Raw genomic sequence first — 18,988 nt, forward strand, 5'->3', positions numbered from 1 at the left:
GAGTCCACCTCAGGCTCCCGCTTCCCGCAGCAGCCCCCCTGCTGCTCTGTGTGCCACCCAGCTCGTGTAGGTTCGCACTGGCCTGAAGTTCATTTAAAACCAGAACGATAGGTCTTTTCTAAGTCCTTTTTTTCTTCCAGAGGTAAGTTAGAGCTTTAAATCACTCACAGAAATATACATTGCATATGTATATTTAAATACATTGGGTAGGTAATATTTCTTTCATTAAAAAGAAATAAGGTCAATGCTCGGGTAATGATGATAGTTTTAGTCGTTCTTGTACTTAAATGACCCAAATCTGACTCTTCCCTTTTCTTTCCAGCAGCAAGCCCTCGCAGGGACCCTGGTGGCAGGGGCTGGCAGTGCGATAGAGACGGACCCCTTTAAGAGGCAGCAGGCGGGACCCCCGGCAGGTATGTCACCGTCACGGGCACGACTCAGGTGGCCCCAGGCCCAGCGGCTTCGCAGCGGGACTTACAGCTCAGGGCCATGTGTTTCTAAATTGTGAACGCTGAGGAGCTTGGTGTTGATTAGTTTCTTTCTACTTTGAAAGTTGCTTTTTATTTGGGGCGTATTGATGTGCATGTTCACGTGTACCGAAGGGACAGGCTCATCAGTCACGCAGGTGTATTTCGTTTTGATTTTCAAGTGCACTTCTGGGCTTTCTAGTCCTCATGCCATGATTGAATGTAAAACCATCTGCTTTTTCAAGTTGTCATTCATTTTTTCAAACTGAATTTTTTTCTTCGAATTATAAACTTCATACACATTCTATGTAACATTTTTAAACAGTTCAGGTGTCACTTAAGCCTACCTCCGGTTTCGTGCCTCTGGTTTCCTGCCCACTCCCTAGCCACAGAGGTAGCGGCTGTTAACGCTTGTGAATTTCCACAGACACTCTGTCTGCGCACCAGCATTGTGACACCCGTCACTCTGGAAACTCCGTGTGATCGTATGTACACTGTGGTCTGACATCACATAGGAGGCGTCTGTCCCATTCATGGGCTTCGTCGTTTGTGCTGGCTGCCATAGTTTCCATTGCACAGGCAGTTCCTTCTTTATGCTTCAGACCCTGGTCAGTGTTCATTTGTTAGTACATCAACATATTGAACACTAGTCTCACAGTTTTTCCTACAAGTTTATCAGTATATCTTTTTTAAAAATATATTTTTATTACTTTCAGAGAGGAAGGGAGAGGGAGAGAGAGAGAAACATCAGTGATGAGAGAGACTCATTGATTGGTTGCCTCCTGCACGCCCCACTCTGGAGATCAGGCCGGCAACCCGGGCATGTGCCCTGACCGGGAATCGAACCGTGACCTGGTTCATAAGTCGATGCTCAACCACTGAGCCACGCCGACCAGATGTCAGTATATCTTAAGGGGAAACTCCTAGAATGAAACAGTGGATCAGAGCGACATGCGCTTAAGTGTTGGAGACAGTCAGTTGCCCTCCAGAGGGTTGGGTCCATTTCTAATCCCATCAGCAACGTCTGGTTCCTTCCCCTGTAGCCTTATGGATCGTCCCTCTGCGAGCCGTGGCTCTCTGCCCCTTGCTCTGTCTGGTCCCATACTTGCCATGTCACCTGTAAGAGCTTCTGACTGTCGAGTCAGCCCGCCTGTGCCCACCGTGTGTGCTGCAGATGTTGTCTCTGAGGATGTTGCTTGATCTTTGCCTTTTCATGATGCTTTTCCTTATATTTGCACATCTTTAATGAAAAGAAATTATATTTATCGATCTTTCACGGCTTTTGGATTTGGGTTCTTGCATAGAAAGGTCTCCCTGTTTAAATATGATAAAAACACACATTTTTTCTACTACGCTTGTGGTTTTATGTTTACATCAAACTGCACCTTTTCTGAAAATTATTCTAGAGCAGTCTAAGCGACCTCGGCTTGAAGTGGGTCACCAAGGGGTAGTTTTCCAGCACCCAGGGGTGAATACAGGAGTTCCTCTCCAGCAGTTAATGCCGACAGTTCAAGGTAAGACCCAGCGTCAGAGCCAGCTCCTGTAGCTCAGGAGGGCATGCAGAGGCCGACAGCCCGCGCAGACTCAGACACGTGCAGTTGAGCTGGCCTGGTTGAAGTGGCTCCTGGACTTGGGGTGTTCTGAGCTGTAGCAGCACAGTGTGAAGACCCCCGGAGATTTGTTCTTGTCCCTGTAACGAGCCACACATGTGCTTGTCCTCAAGCTTCTCTCCAGTTTCCACTCCTGTGTTTCCTCGTTGCTGCCGCCTAGGGACCCCTGTGGTTACTCAGTGCTGCCCTGCTTGGTGCTGCCTGGCCAGGCCCAGTGCCTCTGTCCTTTCTGTGTCTCATTGAGAACATTAGATCTGACGTGACTCAGATTTCCCGCCAGTTAAGCCTCCCGACTGCATGGTCATTTTGCGTGACGGGTCTGTGACAAGCCCTGGGAGGTGACATCTGACGCCTGGTCATGCTTTCGAGCTCCAGAGTCAGTGCTGGTGGGTCTTTCCTGTCTTGCAGGAGGGATGCCTCCCGCCCCTCAGGCCGCCCAACTGGCCGGACAGAAGCAAAGCCAGCAGCAGTATGACCCGTCCACGGGGCCTCCGGTGCAGAATGCCGCCAGCCTGCACACACCTCCACCGCCGCTGCCCGGCAGGCTGCCCCCGGCCGGCCTCCCCACCGCGCCCCTGCCACCCACGCTGCAGTACCCGCCACAGCCACCGATGGGGGAGCCGCCGACACAGCTGCACGTGGCCACAAAGGCCCAGCAGCCCAACCCCCCGGCCCCCGTGCCCCCTGCCAGCCAGCTCCCTGTGCCCCCGCAGGCCACACAGCCGGCCCTGCTCGCCCCAGTGCCCGGGAAGGCGCAGATGCAGGCCCCTCCACCGCCGTCCCAGCCGCAGGTACTCTGACCTCGGGCTCTGAGGGGTGGAGGGGACCAGGCAGGTGTGACAGGAGGTCAGCCAGCCAGCAGCTGAGACATGGTGTGTGTGTAAAATAAGGACTGCTTGTAACCGAGTTGTCACTGTTGATTATCAGGAAAAAATGGTTCTGATTGCTGTGCTCAGAGCAGAGAGCCGTGCAAAGGGCCTTGTAGCCACTGTGCCACTTGATGTGCCCAGTAAGGCAGAGGCTGGGGGCCGGCGCCGGGTGCCTGTGGTGGAGGTGAGGCTGGGAGTGGCGAGGCTGCTCCTAACCATCGGCCAAGCCCCCCAGGCGCCCCCACGCTCTGCCCTCTGCAACAGTGTCCAGGGGTGGTTCTTCACCGGGACCCAGTGACACAGTGAACATGCTAAAGACACAGGAGAGAGGCTGGGGAAGGAAAGGTGTGCGATGGACCGCACGGACGAGCACAGCTCAGTGGTCTTAGGTGACAGGGCTGTAGACGGGCCTCGGTTTGTGTGGTGGTTTGTGTGATCATGGGTTCGTTTGTGTTGCTGTGGGGAGGGACCATGGCGTGCCTTCACCTGTCGCCTCTTTTCTGCCTACCAGACAGTGGCCTCCACGAGACTACCCACAGACCCCGCCCAGCCCAGTCCTCGGCCCCCGCCCCCCTCCTCCACCTCGTCCATCGCTCCCGGCAGTGGCTCCGGCCCGGGGGCCTCGCCAGCACGGGCCTCCCCGGTGAACAGACCCTCCTCAGCAGCCAGCAAGTCTCTGTCTCCAGTCACCTCCCGGTCCCCAGGGGCAGCTGTGTCAGCCCCCCCAAAACCACAGAGCCCAGCTCAGAATGCGGCTGCACCCCAAGACGGCTCTCAGGACAAGCTGGCGGAGCAGATGGCACTGGTGAGGGGCTGGTGCCTTCCGTCCGGTGACACGCGGCTGCACTCACGCTGGGAAGCAGCGTTTGTAGCTGCACGCCTGGCATGAGGGCGGTTGGCCAGCTCTGTGGTCAGAGACCCACGATGGAAGCCAGTCATGCGACCTTGTCCTAGGGGAGGGGGACTCGTGTGGTCTTTTCTGTGCTGAAGTCAGTGGTCTGGGCTGCTGTCCTCGCAGGCTGTGGATGAGGGGCCGGGACAGGGCGGGTATCGTGAGCGGGGACAGTGCAGGTCGGTGAGGGTCACGGTCATCCAGTGGTTTCTGCTGTTCCTCAGATGCAGCGGTTGTCTGTTCAACTTCATTTAAAGGAATTAAAAGAAACAAAGCAAAACAGGGTGGGCTCGGATCTAACCCAGTGACGTGTGGCCGGTCTTCCTTGGTCTCCCTGTTCCCAGTGGGTCAGTGCAGACGCCAGGCCTCTGGTTTCCTGGTGCAGAGCGCGGGCCTGACGTGTTCTGAGGCTCCACTCAGTCACCTGCCCGTTCTTCCAGCTTTGGGTCCAAGTCTTACCTTTGCTGCTGAGACTGCCACAGAGTCGGTCTCACCTGTGGAAATGCAGTTAATGATTATGTGCTCCCCCCTCCCCGCAGGAAAACCAGATCCATCAGCGGATAGCCGAGCTGAGGAAGGAAGGCCTGTGGTCCCTGAGGCGGCTGCCCAAGCTGCAGGAGGCCCCGCGCCCCCGTGCACACTGGGACTACCTGCTGGAGGAGATGCAGTGGATGGCCACCGACTTCGCTCAGGAGCGGCGGTGGAAGGTGGCTGCTGCCAAGAAGGTGGGTGAGCTGGGGCCCCTGGGTTGTCCGTTCACTTGGGGGAGGAGGTAGTGAGCCTGGGTCTCCCCACCCAGCGCCGACGGCCCGCAGAGCACGCGGGCTGCATCTCGGAGACGGTGTGGTCCTGGGCTGAGAACACGGGAGGAGCTTCGTGTCGCCCTGGCCAGGGTCCCGGTTGGTTGGCGCACCGCCCGTGCGCTGGAGGGTGCAGGTTGGCTCCTCGGTCACGTGCAGGAGACAACCGATGGATGTTTCTCCTCTCCTTCTCCCTCTGCCTTCCTCACTCTGAAATCATTGTTTCTTTTAAATGAAGCTTTAAAAAAAAGAAACCCGTGTCCTTTTTGTCGCGTGACAGACTAAAACACGAAACCCTTAAACTTTCCCCGCCAGCTCGTCAGGACGGTGGTGCGTCATCACGAGGAGAAGAAGCTGCGAGAGGAAAGGGGCCGGAGAGAGGAGCAGAGCCGGCTCAGGCGCATCGCCGCCTCGGCTGCCAGGGAGATAGAGTATTTCTGGTCCAATATCGAACAGGTAAACCTGACTCTTTAATGGGGCCCGAGACATAGACTGTTGGGGCTGGCGAGGCAGAGCCCGCAGTGTCTCTGGGGAGGGTGCGTGAGGGTGGGTCCCGCCAGCATAGCCCTCGGACTGCAGCTCCTTAGAAGGAAGGTTCTTGCTCTGCCTGTGGCTGTGCGTGGACACGTGGACACGCGTGGCTGCTGTTGGTGCTGCATGAAGTCCATTGTCCCCGAGAGGCCTGCACGCGGCTCCTCGGAGGTGGGCAGGTCACCAAGGAGCTGCTCTCCAGAACGGCAGCGCTTGCTCCACTCCCTTTTAAAAGCGTTCTGAGCTCAGCACCTGACGGGACTGGGCAGATGCAGTTCGCTGCAGATCAGGGCGAGCCAGCCCTGTGCTTGCAGACCCGTGTGTGAGTGTCTCCGTTGCTGAACATTCTGGAGCCGGTTAACTTACATCCTCGGACACGTGCTTGTGTTTAACTCTTGTATTCAGGTTGTGGAAATCAAACTACAAGTCGAATTAGAGGAGAAGAGGAAGAAGGCCTTGCATTTACAGAAAGTTTCCAGGAAAGGTATGGTCCTTGGTAAAGCCTTCCCTCTTGCGGACCGTATTCTGCCCCAGTCCTGTGCTCGTCGGCACCTGGCGACAAGGTGGCTTCCCAGGAGGCTGCCTGCTCCGGCCCTGCGCGAGCTTGTGGCGCCTGGTGATCACCTTGCTCTCGGGGCAGCTGCTCTGGCCGCATGTTCCCATTCTTTTGAGATTTGCTGGTTGAGTCCGAACCTCAGGCTGACCAGCTTTGGGGCCCTCACTCTCAGTTGAGGTCTGAGCCTGTCCCCTTTGGCCAGTCCTTGGGCAGGGAGGTGGACGCCCTGAGGTGTGTGGCCCTGGGCCCCTGTGTGTGGCCAGTGCACTGCCTCACTGCACTGCAGGGCAGGGTGGGGTGGGTGGGACACTGTGACTTCCATTTTCCTGGTGTGGAAACGGGGGAGAGGTGGCCACTGCTGAGGTCACAGCTGTGTGACCAGACGGGGCAGAAGAAAGGAGCTTTGCTGGTAGCTCCTGTCCCTCTCCTGGGTTCCTGCCGAGGTCTCAGCGCTGAGGGCTGGGAGCTGCCTGGGCACCTGGTGAGGGTGGCAGGGGGCTGGCTCTGCATTGTCCCCAGGTCACCAGGAGGGGGGGCACTCGCTGGGATGCCTCCTCAGCGGGGTGTCAGGAGGGCGTGGCCTAGACAGGCAGAGACGCCCTTGACGCGGGTGGAGAACACGGTCACAGCCCCTGTCTCTCTAGGAAAGGAGCCGAGACCCAAGGGCCCGGAGGTGCTGCTGGAAAGTGTTCTGGTGAGTTCCGGCTGTCCCTGCACCGGTGGGAGGGGAGCGTGTGGAGCCCCCTGCTTCTGTCCGGAGAGACTGGGAGATTACACGGGTCACTCCCTCTCACTGTGAAGTCAGGCTACCTGGGGAAGAAACGGGTTCTCTGTATCGGGGGGCCCCCGGGGGCGTTGACTGTGATTTGGATGAGGTGCAGCATGCATGTGGACTTAGCCACACCCAGGCCTGTCCTGTGACCGCGGCCTGGGGGCGGCGTGCTTGTCACAGGGCCACGGTGCCCTGAGGTGCACGCCCAACACAGTCCTGATTTGGTTTCCATCCTGGGCTTTAAGATCACATGTTGGCAATTTTTATCCTGATTCAGGACCCGGGAGCAGCTGGCAGGAAACGGAAAGCGAGCACGACCCTCACTGATGACGAAGGTCTGTCCCCGTGAACTCACAAGCAGGGTGCCCACTTGTTGCAACCATGACTCAGAGCCACTGGGGTTGTCGCCAGCCAGGTGCCTCGGTGGGCAGTGGGCTTTGTGGGGAAGACACGAGGCGCTGGCCTGTGGAGCGGGGAGAGCCTAGGACTGAGGGAGGAGACACGATCAGGGCTGATGGGAAGGAGCCGGCCAGGGGCTGAGGCCGGTGCTGGGAGAGGTGTGGTCTGTCTGGCAAGGCCGCCCGGTGGTGAGGCTTGTGCCAGGGGAGACGGCTGCAGACGCTGCATTCTGCTGCGGCGCTGGTCGACGCTTCTGCACCAGGGCCAGGGCTCTGTGGGAGGGAGGCACGGGGGCAGGGCCGAGGTTGCTTTGAGGCAGTGGCTGCACAGCACAGGAGCCCGGTAGATGAGCTGGTCTGCTGGGCAGTGGCTGGGGCTGTGGACGTGGGCGATGGCTCATGGACTGGCTGCAGCGGGCTCAGCAGTGGGTGGTTCCCTCCCTCGCTCCGGCCTGAGTGGGTTCGTCGTGTAGCAGCAGCCAGGCGGCGTCCACTGAGGTGGGAGGCCAGTGTGGCCAGTCTCCAGCCTTCTCTGCGGCACGAGAGGCTGCGTGTGGAGCCGGTGGAGCTGCGTCGTGCTTGGTGTGTGCCCGTCTCGCTGACATTCGCTCTGACGTCACTGTTGCAGTGGAAGACGAGGAGGAGACGATTGCAGAGGAGGAGGCTAACGAAGGGGCCGTGGACCACCAGTCAGAGCTGTCTAACCTCGCCAAGGAAGGTAGGCTGGGCCTCCTGCCAGCGTGCCGTGAGCACTGAGTCAGGACAGGAAGCTAAAAGTCTGTGCAAGGCAGAACAGCACCCAGTGTCGAGCTCCCTGGGATCAGCCACGCTGCTGAGCGTAGAGTGCCGAGTGCCGCCCCCTCCCCCCGTCCCTGTCTCCCTCTCCCCGGGTCCCCGCCGGGATGCCTTCTGGGTCTTGGGTCTGTCACTCCTGCAGCTCTGTCCCCGCACCCGTGCACCTCCCTGAGCACACTGCTCCCTTCCCAGCGTCGGAGCCTCACGTGAACGTCCTGCTGTAGGTTCGCCCACTTGCCTTTCCTCTCAGCTCTTCTGCTGCCAAGTTTCATTCACGTTGTCATTTGCTGTGTAAACACTGGTTCTCACTGCGCAGTAGCCACGCGCACCTGTCTGCCCAGAGGGTCTGCCGGGCAGTTGGTGGGCCCCCGGGTACCTGCGCTCTGAGTGGAGGAGCGGGCTGGGGGGCGTGTGCGCCTGGCAGCCTGGTGAAGTTGTGCTGAGTTTGGGTCGAATGGTGGCCGCCAGCTGCCCATCTCGGGTGCACTGGTGTCTGACTGCGGCCTTTCTGCCCGTCGGGGTGAGAAACGGCGTCTCTTCCTGGGCTCCTGCCTGTCTTTTCCTGCCCTGGTTCTGGGTTTCCTTTTCCGTGTTGACTCGTAGGTGATCCTTGTGTGTCCTGGACATCAATTCTTCGTCAGTTTTATGTGTTGCATTTTCCCCATTTTCATTCTCTTTGTGGTAACGTGATGCACAAGTGTTCTTGATGTGAGTGCAGTCGCATTGGCCAGGCTGGTTTACTTAAAAACACACAACACTCCAGCTCACAAGATGCCTCCTGTGTCGGCGAACACTCTGTTCTTATGCTCGTGTGCATGTCTCTGACGGGGAGGTAACCCCCTTCTCCTGTGCCCTCCCAGCTGAGCTGCCCCTCATCGACCTGATGAAGCTGTACGAGGGGGCCTTTCTGCCGAGCTTCCAGTGGCCCCAGCCTCAGCCCGGCGGCGAGGAGACGAGTGAGGAAGAAGGTCTGTCCCGCGCCTGCAGGGGGTTCGGCTTTCAAACAGCAACTCGCAGAGCAGGGCTCGGACAGAGCGGACACCCTTTAGCGGTGAAGGGAACGTTGGAGTTACGTGTGATTCTGTATTGAGTAGCGATTCATTGAATTCTGTGCTGCTTTTTTGTTGTTTATAAACTTGGCACAGTCATGAGAGCACTTGGTCAAGTTGTGAACAGTTCATTTTCTCCAGGTTTAGAAAAGTCGTCATTTTATGGACCTAGATTTTCATCACATTTATTCAGGCTGTGCTGTTTAACACGCCTGCTTTAAGGAGTTCATTTTACTTTTATTAGACATTCCAAACATGCGCAGACGACACCAGGATCCCTGCTTTCCTGCTGTCGCTCTGCTTGTTCTGATCATTAGACACAGTGCCTGGGAGTGGGAGTGGCCGCTGTCAGGACCCTGTTGCAGCAGGACTAGGGAGGCCCTGGCGGCCCCTCACTTGACTGGCCTTGGAGATGCTGGTAGTCTTTCCTTTCTTGGTGGTGGAGGGAGTCAGGGACCCAGTAGGTTCCCATACAGTCACCTGTGGGGACAGCAGCTCCATTGCTGCGGAGGCCTCTCCAGGTTCACCTGAGGGCTTTGCAGAGTGGGCCGAGGCTGATAGTTTCGTAAGAGTTTTCTCTGTTTAACCAGAGCGCACTCTTAGGTATGTAAAGTGGATCAGAGTTCAAAAAATGGGTGCTTTATTCTGTATTTGGATTCTGTCAGTTTTTTTAATGTTAAATAGGCTCATGAAACTATGAAGGCTGTTGCAAACCCCACCTTTCCATTGCTCACAGAGGTGGAAGACAGCCCCGGCGACCAGGAGGGCCGCAGGGACGTGGTGCTCATAGACTCGCTGTTCATCATGGACCAGTTCAAAGCCGCCGAGAGAATGGGTGTCGGGAAGCCTCACACAAAGGACATCGCGGAAGTGACCGCCATGGCTGAAGCCATCCTGCCCAAGGGCAGCGCTCGATTCAGCACCACGGTGAGCGCCCGGCGGGAGGGACGGAGAGGCTTCCTGCTCCCACAGAGCACTTGCCCCAGCTGCACACGTGACCGGGAAGGTGAACTCTGACCCTTGTCCTGTTGCCTGGAGGCTTTCTGTAGCTTCCCATGCGCAGCGTGAGGTCAGTCTGGAGACAGGGCTCGGTCACCTGAGGCAGCACTCACGGTCTGTCCCTGCAGGTGAAGCTGAGCGCCCCGCCCCTGCTGCACGGCACGCTCAGGGAGTACCAGGCGATCGGCCTGGACTGGCTGGCCAAGCTCTACCGGAAGAACCTCAATGGCATCCTGGCGGACGATGCCGGGCTGGGGAAGACCGTGCAGATCATCGCCTTCTTTGCCCACCTCGCCTGCAACGAAGGTAGGCGCGCGGGAACAGCAGGTGCTGCCGAGCCTGGCGTGTGGGCCAGGGTCTGGCTGAGCGAGGGGCGGGAGTGCCTGTTTTCTCGGCTCCTCGTGTGGTGCTTTCTCGTGGGGGTGGGGGCTCCTCGCATCTGATCAGTCTTGGCCGTCGGTGGGTGACATCTTTCCCAGCCTGTCCTTTCCGCCTCTCGCTCGGTGTGGCTCCATTTCTAACAGACGTTACGGTCTGGTGTGTGTGATTCTGATCATTTGAGGATGCTCATTTTTTAGAGAATGAGCTGAAACCACCTATTTGGGATGGTTTGGGCGTGTGTCTTGGCGAGAGGTTGGGAGCCTCCACGTGAGTTGGTGTGGTGCTGTGGGAGTACCCACCGGGGAGGGGACAGGCCTTGGGCTCCGAGGGCTGCGGGCTGCTGACTGCTTTTCCTGAGCGTTGTTCCTTGTCAGCAGGGATTCCTTCCCGTGCTCATGGGGTTGGCCATGTTTCTGAGTAAGCATTCCTTTTATTGGGTGATTGCTTACTCATCCAGCCACTCTTGGCTGTGCGCCTCCTGAGAGTCGGGCCTGCCCCTGCGGCTGCTGGGAGTGGGGACGGAGGCGCCGTCCCAGTCCAGGAGCCGTGGTGTGAGGACGCCCCTGCACCCGCTGGACGGCTGCTTCAGTCCCGCTCGGGCACGTCTCCACAGCGCGTGCTGGTGCCTGGGCCTGGCGAGGACAGTGTGGCTGAGAGGACGGCTGTGTCCCCTCCCTCTGCAGGCAACTGGGGCCCTCACCTGGTCGTCGTGAGGAGCTATAACATCCTCAAGTGGGAGCTCGAGCTGAAGCGCTGGTGTCCTGGGCTCAAGACCCTCGTATATGTCGGCAGCCACCGAGAACTCAAAGCAAAGAGACAGGTACTTCAGCTCCAGCGTGAAACAAAGCCAGACAAGAAACCATCTTAGTTAGTACGAGACACGTTTCAAAATGTGCTTATTAGTGTAAGCTCTGTGAGACAGACACAGTCTTCAGGTCATTTTAGACCTGCAGTTCCCCCAAAGCATCGACCACCCTGCACGGAGGGCCCGGGTGTGCACGCCCCACGGAGGGCCCGGGTGTGCACGCCCCACGGAGGGCCCGGGTGTGCACGCCTCACGGAGGGCCCGGGTGTACACGCCTCGCATCCCTTCCTGGAAAGGGAGGCATTTCCTTCCGGAACTGACGTCCCTGCAGTGAGAGCTGTGGCCCTTGTTAGCTGCAGGTCGTGGGCTCTCAGAGGAGAAGCTGTGCCTCCCGGTCCCGGGTGCCTGTGGTGTGTGTGTGAGGAGCGCAGAGCGCCGAGCGGGCTGCCGTGTTGAGCATTTACTGAAAAAGTGACACCTCGAGATGCGTTTGGTTTCCACTGTCTGGTCACCAATTGTTGTAAAGCTTCTAAGGCAGCCAGTGGCAGCGCAGAGCCGCACGCTGCCTGCAGCCTCGGAGAGCGTCTCGCCTTGCCCAGTCCTCCCAGCGTAGTCTGTCTCCACAGCAGTTGTTGGGGCCCCAGCACCGCCTCTGAGTTTGTCCACACAAGTGCTGGAGGCTCCTGGAGGAAGGGTCGTAAAAATACACACGTGGGGTCTTTTTTGTGCAGAAATAGCGAGTTATCAAAACAGTGAGGAGACGCCTGTGTTCTGTGCCGCAGGGATGGACCGAGCCCAACAGCTTCCACGTCTGCATCACGTCCTACAAGCAGTTCTTCCGGGGCTACTCGGCCCTCACGCGGGTGCGCTGGCGGTGCCTGGTCATCGATGAGATGCAGCGCGTCAAGGGCCTGAGCGAGCGGCACTGGGAGGCGGTGTTCACCCTGCAGAGGTCGGCCTGGCCTCCCGGGCTATGGGGGGCTGAGGGTTCAGTGACACAGACGGCCTGTGTCCTTGGCACAGTCCCTCCCGCAAGGACACCAGAGTGTTCATTTAGCGCAGCCATGTCGTCCAGGCACCTGGGGGACGCATAGCTACCCTGTAGACTTGCCTTGTCCTTGAACGTCTCAGACGCAGCAGTCCTAGCGGGGCTTTCAGACGTGGTCTCTGGTCTCGTGTGCAGCCAGCAGCGCCTGCTCCTGATCGACGCGCCACTGCACAACACCTTCCTGGAGCTGTGGACCATGGTGCACTTCCTCATCCCGGGCCTCTCGCGGCCCTACCTGCACGTCCCCCTGCAGGCCCCCACCGAGGAGAACCAGGACTACTACCACAAGGTGGTCATCCGCCTGCACAGGGTACGTGCGCCCCCCCACCCCCAGAGTGCAGGGGACTACGGTGGTGTGCGGTGATGCCATTCCCAGAGGGAACCATGGCGTCTCCTTCCCCAGGTGACCCAGCCGTTCATTCTGAGGAGAACCAAGAGGGACACGGAGAAGCAGCTGACCAAGCGGTACGAGCACGTGTTGAAGTGTCGCCTGTCCAGTCGACAGAAAGCCTTGTACGAGGACGTCATCCTGCAGCCTGGGTGAGTGCACCGCCTGTGCTCGGTCCCCTCCGCCTCCTCACCCCCCACCCACGCCCAGGGCCAACCCAGGCGTGGCCGGCACTCCGTGTCCATTCGCGCAGGAGACACGTCCTGACGGGACCTAGGATGTCAGGTTTCAGGCCAGTGTGGCCCCAGGACGGCTGCACAGTTGTCCCCCCTTGTCCACAGGGGAGCTGTGCCAGGGCCGCCTGGAACTGCGTGACCCTCAGGGCTGGACTGTCCATAGCAGACCTCTTCACAGTCACGGCCGGACGGTTCATGCTGACTGGAGGTCTCAGCACCCTCCCCATGCAGTCCCTTCTCTTTTCTTATTGAGTTGAGAGCGTTCGCCTTTCCCCTTAAAGGAGCACCTTCCGGCGTCTGGCATTCCCACGTTGCCAGCATCACTGCTCTTGCTCGTCGGGGCCATTTTAAGTAAAATAAGGGCGACTTGAACACGTGTGCTGATGTCAGGACAGTCAGTCTGCTTAAGTGACTAACAGCTGGAGTGTCTACAGCGTGGGACGCTGGGCAAAGGGGTGACTGACACCCCCAACAGGAGAGATTTCAGCACGCTGTCCAGAGCAGCACACAATTTCAACCTAGACGTTGCTTATTTCTAGAACTCTGCATTCGATGGCTTTGGATTGTGGGTAGCTGACACCACGGGTCCATGAAGCCACGGGTCAGGGGCTGCTGCGTGCTGCCTGACCCTCCCCCGGCTCTCTGACTCCCGTCCTGTCGTGGGGACGGAGGGAGCCTGAGGGTGACAAGACGGGAGTTGGGCCTCAGGTGTGGTGCCGTAGCCCAGCGCGTCGGGGCGGACGTGCGTCCCTGTCGGAACCGGCGGGGCCGACGCTGAGTGCTCGTGTCTCCGTCAGGACCCAGGAGGTGCTGAAGGGCGGGCACTTTGTGGATGTGCTGAGCATCCTGCTGAGGCTGCAGCACATCTGTAACCACCCGGGGCTGGTGGAGCCCCGGCTCCCGCAGTCCTCGTTTTCGGCCCGGCCGCTGCAGCTCCGCTTGGCCTCCCTCGTGCTGAAGGCGCTCGACAGGGATGCCTGGACGGTAAGGAGGGACCTAGGAAGGTGGGTGTGTCTGGGTCCTTCGGTCCTGACAGGGCAGCACCGAGCAGCCTTTGTGCCGTGTCTTCCCCTTGAGAAGCGTCCGTGTGGCGCTGACTGGGGGCCAGGCTCCTTGGCGTGGCGTGTGCTGTTGGACTCTGAGAAGGGGCGCAGGGTGGACGTGACGGGGAGCTGGCTACAGCGAGGCGACACCCACTGGGGACACAGGCAGTGAGTGCTTGGGGCACAGGCCCAGAGGCCCAGGACCTGGGCACCTGCCTTGTGTGTTTGGGGAGCTGGTGCAGGTGCAGGTGCAGGTTGGGGTCAGGCCAGGGACTCGCTGGCTTCGGGTCCCCCTCCCTCGAGTAGGGAGGTTCAAGGTGTGACTAGTGAGTGTGTGACAGTCTGAGGACCCTGAGCGAGCAGAGTGCTGTGAGCGGGTCAGCTGCTGCTGCTGCAGTTGACCTGTGTCAGAGGGGCCCGGTCCATCGGGGCCGCTTCCTGTGTTGTGTTGAGATGCCATGGAGACACTTTGTCACCTGGACACGCCTCTGAAGTGTGCAGCGTGTGGACTTGTATGTGCACGGCCTGTGCAGCCGTCGCCCATGTCCTAGCCTCTCAGTGCCCAGAGCGATGCACGCGTGGACCTCACTCCCTGCCCGCCCAGCCTCTGGCAGCTCCTGTCACTCTCTGTGGAGTCACCTCTTCCATGTGAACCCATGCGCTACACACACGTGGGGCCAGACCATGCGTGGACTTAGGTGCCTGGCTTCTGCCCTCGGGGCTGTTGGCCGTTTGCCATGTTGCAGCAGGATCTCCTTCCTTTGAAGATTGAAGGGCTTCCCCGCATGCACACCGTTTTGCTTGTCCGCTCATCAGGTGGACGTGGGTGGTTCCCACGTGTGGCCCTCGTCACACTGCCGTGGGCCCTCGGGCACAGTTTCGTGTGGGCGTGGTCATGGTTCCCTTGGGCGCAAGGCTAGGCCTGGAGGTGCAGGTCAGGTGTGACTGGTGAACTGCTGACTTCTTTCCCCGGCAGCTGCACTCCTCTCCCGTCAGTGTGTACAGGGGGGAGGTGCCCCTTTCTCCACGTCCCCGCCCACCCCGCTGTCCACCTTCTTGGGTTCTCACTCCGCAGTGAGCATCCCCCGGGCTCTGCTGTTGGACGGGCGGCATCCACACAGCCACCGCCACTGGCACCGGCTCTTGGGTCTCCCAGGGTCTCTCCCACACCACACAGACTTCCCTCTCCTCTGCGCGTCTAGTCCGTCCCTGGGTGCTGCCTTCTCCATCCCACAGCCACTCAGGGTGACCATTCCCGTCTCAGCTGGGGAGAGGGAGGCACGCTGAGCCCCGGCGCGGCACAGCTTGGTCTTCAGGAGACCTCGCGGCACGGCCTGGTCTTCCTGTCTGCGCACCTGCTTGGATTCTTAGTCGAGGCCTTTCCTACCGTCCCACGCAGCTCGTTTTTTCCTTCTACTTAGGAAACGGATCTTTCTATATTTGACCTTATTGGCTTAGAAAATAAAATGACTCGCCACGAGGCTGAACTGCTGTGCAAGAAGAGGGTGTCCCGGAAACTCATGGAAGAGCTCTTCACCGCCCCGCCCCCGACCGGCCGGCCCCCCACGGTCCGACTGAAGCCCAGCAGGTGTGTGCGGACCCTGGCTGCGGGTGGGAGTGACACTGGGAGGCTTGGCTCCAGGCTGTGAGAAGAGGCCAGTCGCCGGTTGGGTTGTCTGCTCTGGACACGGCCCAGGTGTCCTCTGCTCTGAGTCGCTCATTGTCAGTGGGAAGTGTGGGCTTGGCTCTCAGGATCGGGGCGGGGTCTGTCGGGAGGAGCTGGGACCCGTCCTGGTGGGTGGTGGGGGGTAGCTGTCCTGGCCAGGTGTTGGGGAGCGAGGGCAGAGGGGCGCTGGAGGGTGGTGTGGGCCTGCGGCGAGCAGAGGGCTCCTGACTAAGCGAAGGGACCCCTGGGAGGATGACCATGTTGCAGGCCCCTGGAGGCTGGGATGGGCAGAACCCGTCTGAGTGTGACGAGGGCAGAGCCCGTGTGGCTCAGGAGGGGCTGACCCGGAGCGGGAAACAGATGAAGTCCTGGGTGCGAGCTAAAACGAGGGGCGGGGCAGCCAGCATTTGAGAGACAAAGGGTCAAATATGCAAACCGGCAGCCATTCTTGTCGCCTCGTCTGTGTGTGTCTTCCCGGGCACCTGGGCCTGCAGCCCTCGGACCTGCCCGGCGGCGACGGCGCTGCCTCTGCTGGTGTCGCACGGGCTTCACGGGGCGTCCTGCTCTGCAGTTCCCGGGAGAGCTGGCTGCAGAGGACACGGACGCTGTGAAGCCCGGGGCACCCGCGGGCCCTGCGTGGTCGAGCTCTGTGGCCGCGGAGGCTGTTCCGTCTGCCCTTCCTGTCCCTGTGCTCCGTCCCCTGAGGCTGCCATTGACCTTTCACCTCACTGCTTCCTCTAGGCCAGTGGTTCTCAACCTTCCTGATGCCGCAACCCTTTAATACAGCTCCTCATGCTGTGGTGACCCCCAAATTCATCTTTACAAATTGAACATAATTAAAGCACAGCGATTAATCACAAAAACAATATGTAATTATAGATGTGTTTTCCGATGGTCTTAGGCAACCCCTGTGAAAGGGTCGTTCGACCCCCAAAGGGGTCGCGACCCACAGGTTGAGAACCGCTGTGCTAAACAGTCATCTGGACTTGGTGTGCCAGATGCCTTTCCTTGTCCACTCTGGTAGGAACTGAATTGAAGTAAAATCACACCCCATCACACAGGCACGGGGGCCACTGTCGTGTGCTGAGTATTGCCAGCACCGCCCGGGACCCCTGCTGTAACCAGCAGCCGGAGTGGGAGCCTGCTGCTCTGGCAGGCACCCCCCGGCCTGCTGCAGCGACGCTGTCTTCCCGTCCACACACTTCTAGGTTGTTCCAGCCTGTGCAGTACGGCCAGAAGCCCGAGGGCCGCACGGTGGCTTTCCCCAGCACACACCCGCCCCGGACGGCCACCTCCACGGCGGCCACGGCCACACCCCAGGGCCACGTGCGAGGACGGCCGCCCATCGCCACGTTCTCTGCCAACCCGGATGCCAAAGGTATGTCTTGTGTGGTGGCGTGTTTGCCACGGAGGGTGCTGCCTGGCCCCTCTGACAAGGGACCTCCATTCTGCCGAAGAGACCTGTGCAGCCCTCGCACGAGTTGGAGGCTTTTTTATGTCTTTAAACTGGATTTTACAAGGCGCTGCACGCTTCGTGGAGGCGTGTGTGGCGTGGCGATGAGGATGCTCCTGGGGGAGCTCCTGGAGGGAACTCGGCTCTCAGGCTTCCGAGGAGGTGGCTGCTGTTTCCTGCCCTGCTTTGCCGTCACCTGGTTCACAGCAGAGAAGGATGGGGCAGGGGCAGGCAGGTGACCCGGGCCGTGCTCCGGCCGTCAGCGGGTCCTGGGCCATGCACACGGCGGCTTCGAGTGTCCAGAGCTGCTGCGTGCAAGCGCCCCTGGTGCAGCTGGGGGTGCAGCCTCTGTGTGCGCCTTTGTGGGGGTCAGGATTCCCTCTGGTGGACACGGGTTTACATGGCTGACTTCTAACACTGTTCGCTGCAGGAATGTACTGCCGTGTAGGCTGCTGGTTCGCGCCAAGTGGAAATAGTTAACGGCGGATAAAAAGTCATACCCCTCTGTCTGACCACATTGGCCTTCACCCCCTTTTTAGAGAGAGCTTCTCATTTGAGAGACAGTATGAAATGTTTGTTTTATTTCTTTAAAATTCGGGTTGAAGTACTGCGTTGCATTGAGAACCTCTAACAGCTCTGCACAAACCACCCTTGTCGATTGCAGCGACAGCGGCCCCCCAGGCTCCCACCGGTGCTCCGAGACCCCAGGCCGCCTCGACCTGCAGCACAGCTCCTAGCCCAGCCCATCCTGCGAAACTGCGGGCTCAGACCGCGCCCCAGGCCTCCGCCCTGGGCCCGTCCCAGCCCCAGCCCCAGGCCCCCTCGCACCCGGCCGGGCAGAGCACGCTGCCTCAGGGGCTGCTGCTCACCTCGCAGGCCCAGGCGCGCCTGCCTAGTAAGTGGCCTCGCCTCTCCTGGGGCTCTGCCCCTGCTCCCAGGAAGCTGTGTTCAGACCAGCAGTGTGAAGAGCCTCTCTGTCCACTCCTGTCCCCCCAAGCCGGCGCTGCCTTTGCCGAGCTGTGGCCCTGCTGTCCTTTCCGGCCCTAAATCTCAGGGCCGGTGCCCAGGGCCTGTCCTTTCTCTGCCTTTTCTCCTGACCCCATCCCGTCCGTCAGCTCTGCTTTCCTCCCGCACTCGCTCTGAGCTTCATGCTGATGACTGTGCCTCCCTCCCTGTGAGCCGGGCTTTGGCCCAGGGCCGAGATCAGCTGGGGAGCAAAGGGGTAAAATGAAAGCGGCCGCTTCCTGGACAGCCATGGGCCTAGTGTTCGGTTTCTAAAACCAGGACTTCCTTTTCGTCTCTCGCTGTTACCAGATTTAAACCTGGGATGAATTATTGCTCAACTGAGACATTTAGTAATAATTCAATGACAGATCTCAATTTTATTAAATACTAGAGGCCTGGGGCACAAAATTCATGCAAGGGGCTCGGCCCTCGCAGCCCCGGCTTCGTCCGGAAGGATGTCCGGTCTAATTAGCATATTATGCTTTTATTATTATAGATTTTGATAGAATTTTTCATTGTGACCAGTGAGATTAGCATATTTCCAAATTTCACATGGACCTGTCCATTCTGCTGTGGAAGGTGCCCTTCCTGGCACAGCCGCCTGGTCTCTCAGGTGCTGCTCGAACACTCGCTGTGGGATGACGGGCTGTGCCGAGGCCTCTGTGGAGGGGAGGGGAGAGGAGCGTGGTGTCCTGAGGACCCCGCGTTCAGGCTGGGTCCGCAGTCCTCTCGTCTGCTGCCGGCAGAGTCACCACTGGGCCCCACTGCCGGTGGGACGTGTTTCTTGGCCTGGGACGGGGCTTCTGTGGCTGTGCTTGGGGCATCATCCACCAGGTCGCCTTCGTCTGGTGCCTTCACCTCTGTGTGGACCTCGAGGGCTAACGGGACTCACTCTCTGCCTCTCCTTTCTCACTTTCCTGTCCTTAATCACGGTTCTGTGCGCAAGATTCCTGGGTGTTTTTCTTGTTTTTTGCTAATTGTTTTTATCACTAATGATTCTTGAATGGGTTTTCGTAGGAGGAACATTTAGACTCAAAAATCAACCATTGGGTAAAAAAACCTTTAATCCTGTGTAATCACAGCCTTTTTGAATGAAGTGCATGTGACTCCATCTGAATTCGTTTTCCACAGAAAGGTTATAAGCCACGTGACGCCTCGCGCTTCTTGACAGTAAACACTGCAGATCAGCCCCCACCTCCCTGCAATGGGAGCTTTTGTCTCGAAG

General features: G+C 59.1%; 1 protein-coding gene across 1 annotated transcript in view; it reads left to right on the forward strand.

The window, feature by feature from the left end:
• EP400 (E1A binding protein p400) overlaps nucleotides 1–18,988 on the forward strand; it is a 59,951-nt gene that overhangs the window by 16,299 nt on the left and 24,664 nt on the right. Inside the window, 21 exon segments of the mRNA XM_070399936.1 lie at nucleotides 323–413; nucleotides 1,874–1,981; nucleotides 2,486–2,868; nucleotides 3,458–3,751; nucleotides 4,378–4,563; nucleotides 4,954–5,094; nucleotides 5,575–5,653; nucleotides 6,370–6,419; nucleotides 6,775–6,832; nucleotides 7,524–7,613; nucleotides 8,551–8,658; nucleotides 9,476–9,666; nucleotides 9,867–10,044; nucleotides 10,803–10,939; nucleotides 11,707–11,876; nucleotides 12,108–12,282; nucleotides 12,376–12,512; nucleotides 13,394–13,580; nucleotides 15,061–15,227; nucleotides 16,514–16,683; nucleotides 17,423–17,653. Coding sequence (XP_070256037.1) covers nucleotides 323–413; nucleotides 1,874–1,981; nucleotides 2,486–2,868; nucleotides 3,458–3,751; nucleotides 4,378–4,563; nucleotides 4,954–5,094; nucleotides 5,575–5,653; nucleotides 6,370–6,419; nucleotides 6,775–6,832; nucleotides 7,524–7,613; nucleotides 8,551–8,658; nucleotides 9,476–9,666; nucleotides 9,867–10,044; nucleotides 10,803–10,939; nucleotides 11,707–11,876; nucleotides 12,108–12,282; nucleotides 12,376–12,512; nucleotides 13,394–13,580; nucleotides 15,061–15,227; nucleotides 16,514–16,683; nucleotides 17,423–17,653 — 3,331 coding nt within the window.

The sequence above is a fragment of the Myotis yumanensis genome, unplaced genomic scaffold (genome assembly GCF_028538775.1).
Source record: "Myotis yumanensis isolate MYYU_CA2020_CCGP unplaced genomic scaffold, mMyoYum1.0.hap1 SCAF_19, whole genome shotgun sequence".
Taxonomy (NCBI): Eukaryota; Metazoa; Chordata; class Mammalia; order Chiroptera; family Vespertilionidae; genus Myotis; species Myotis yumanensis.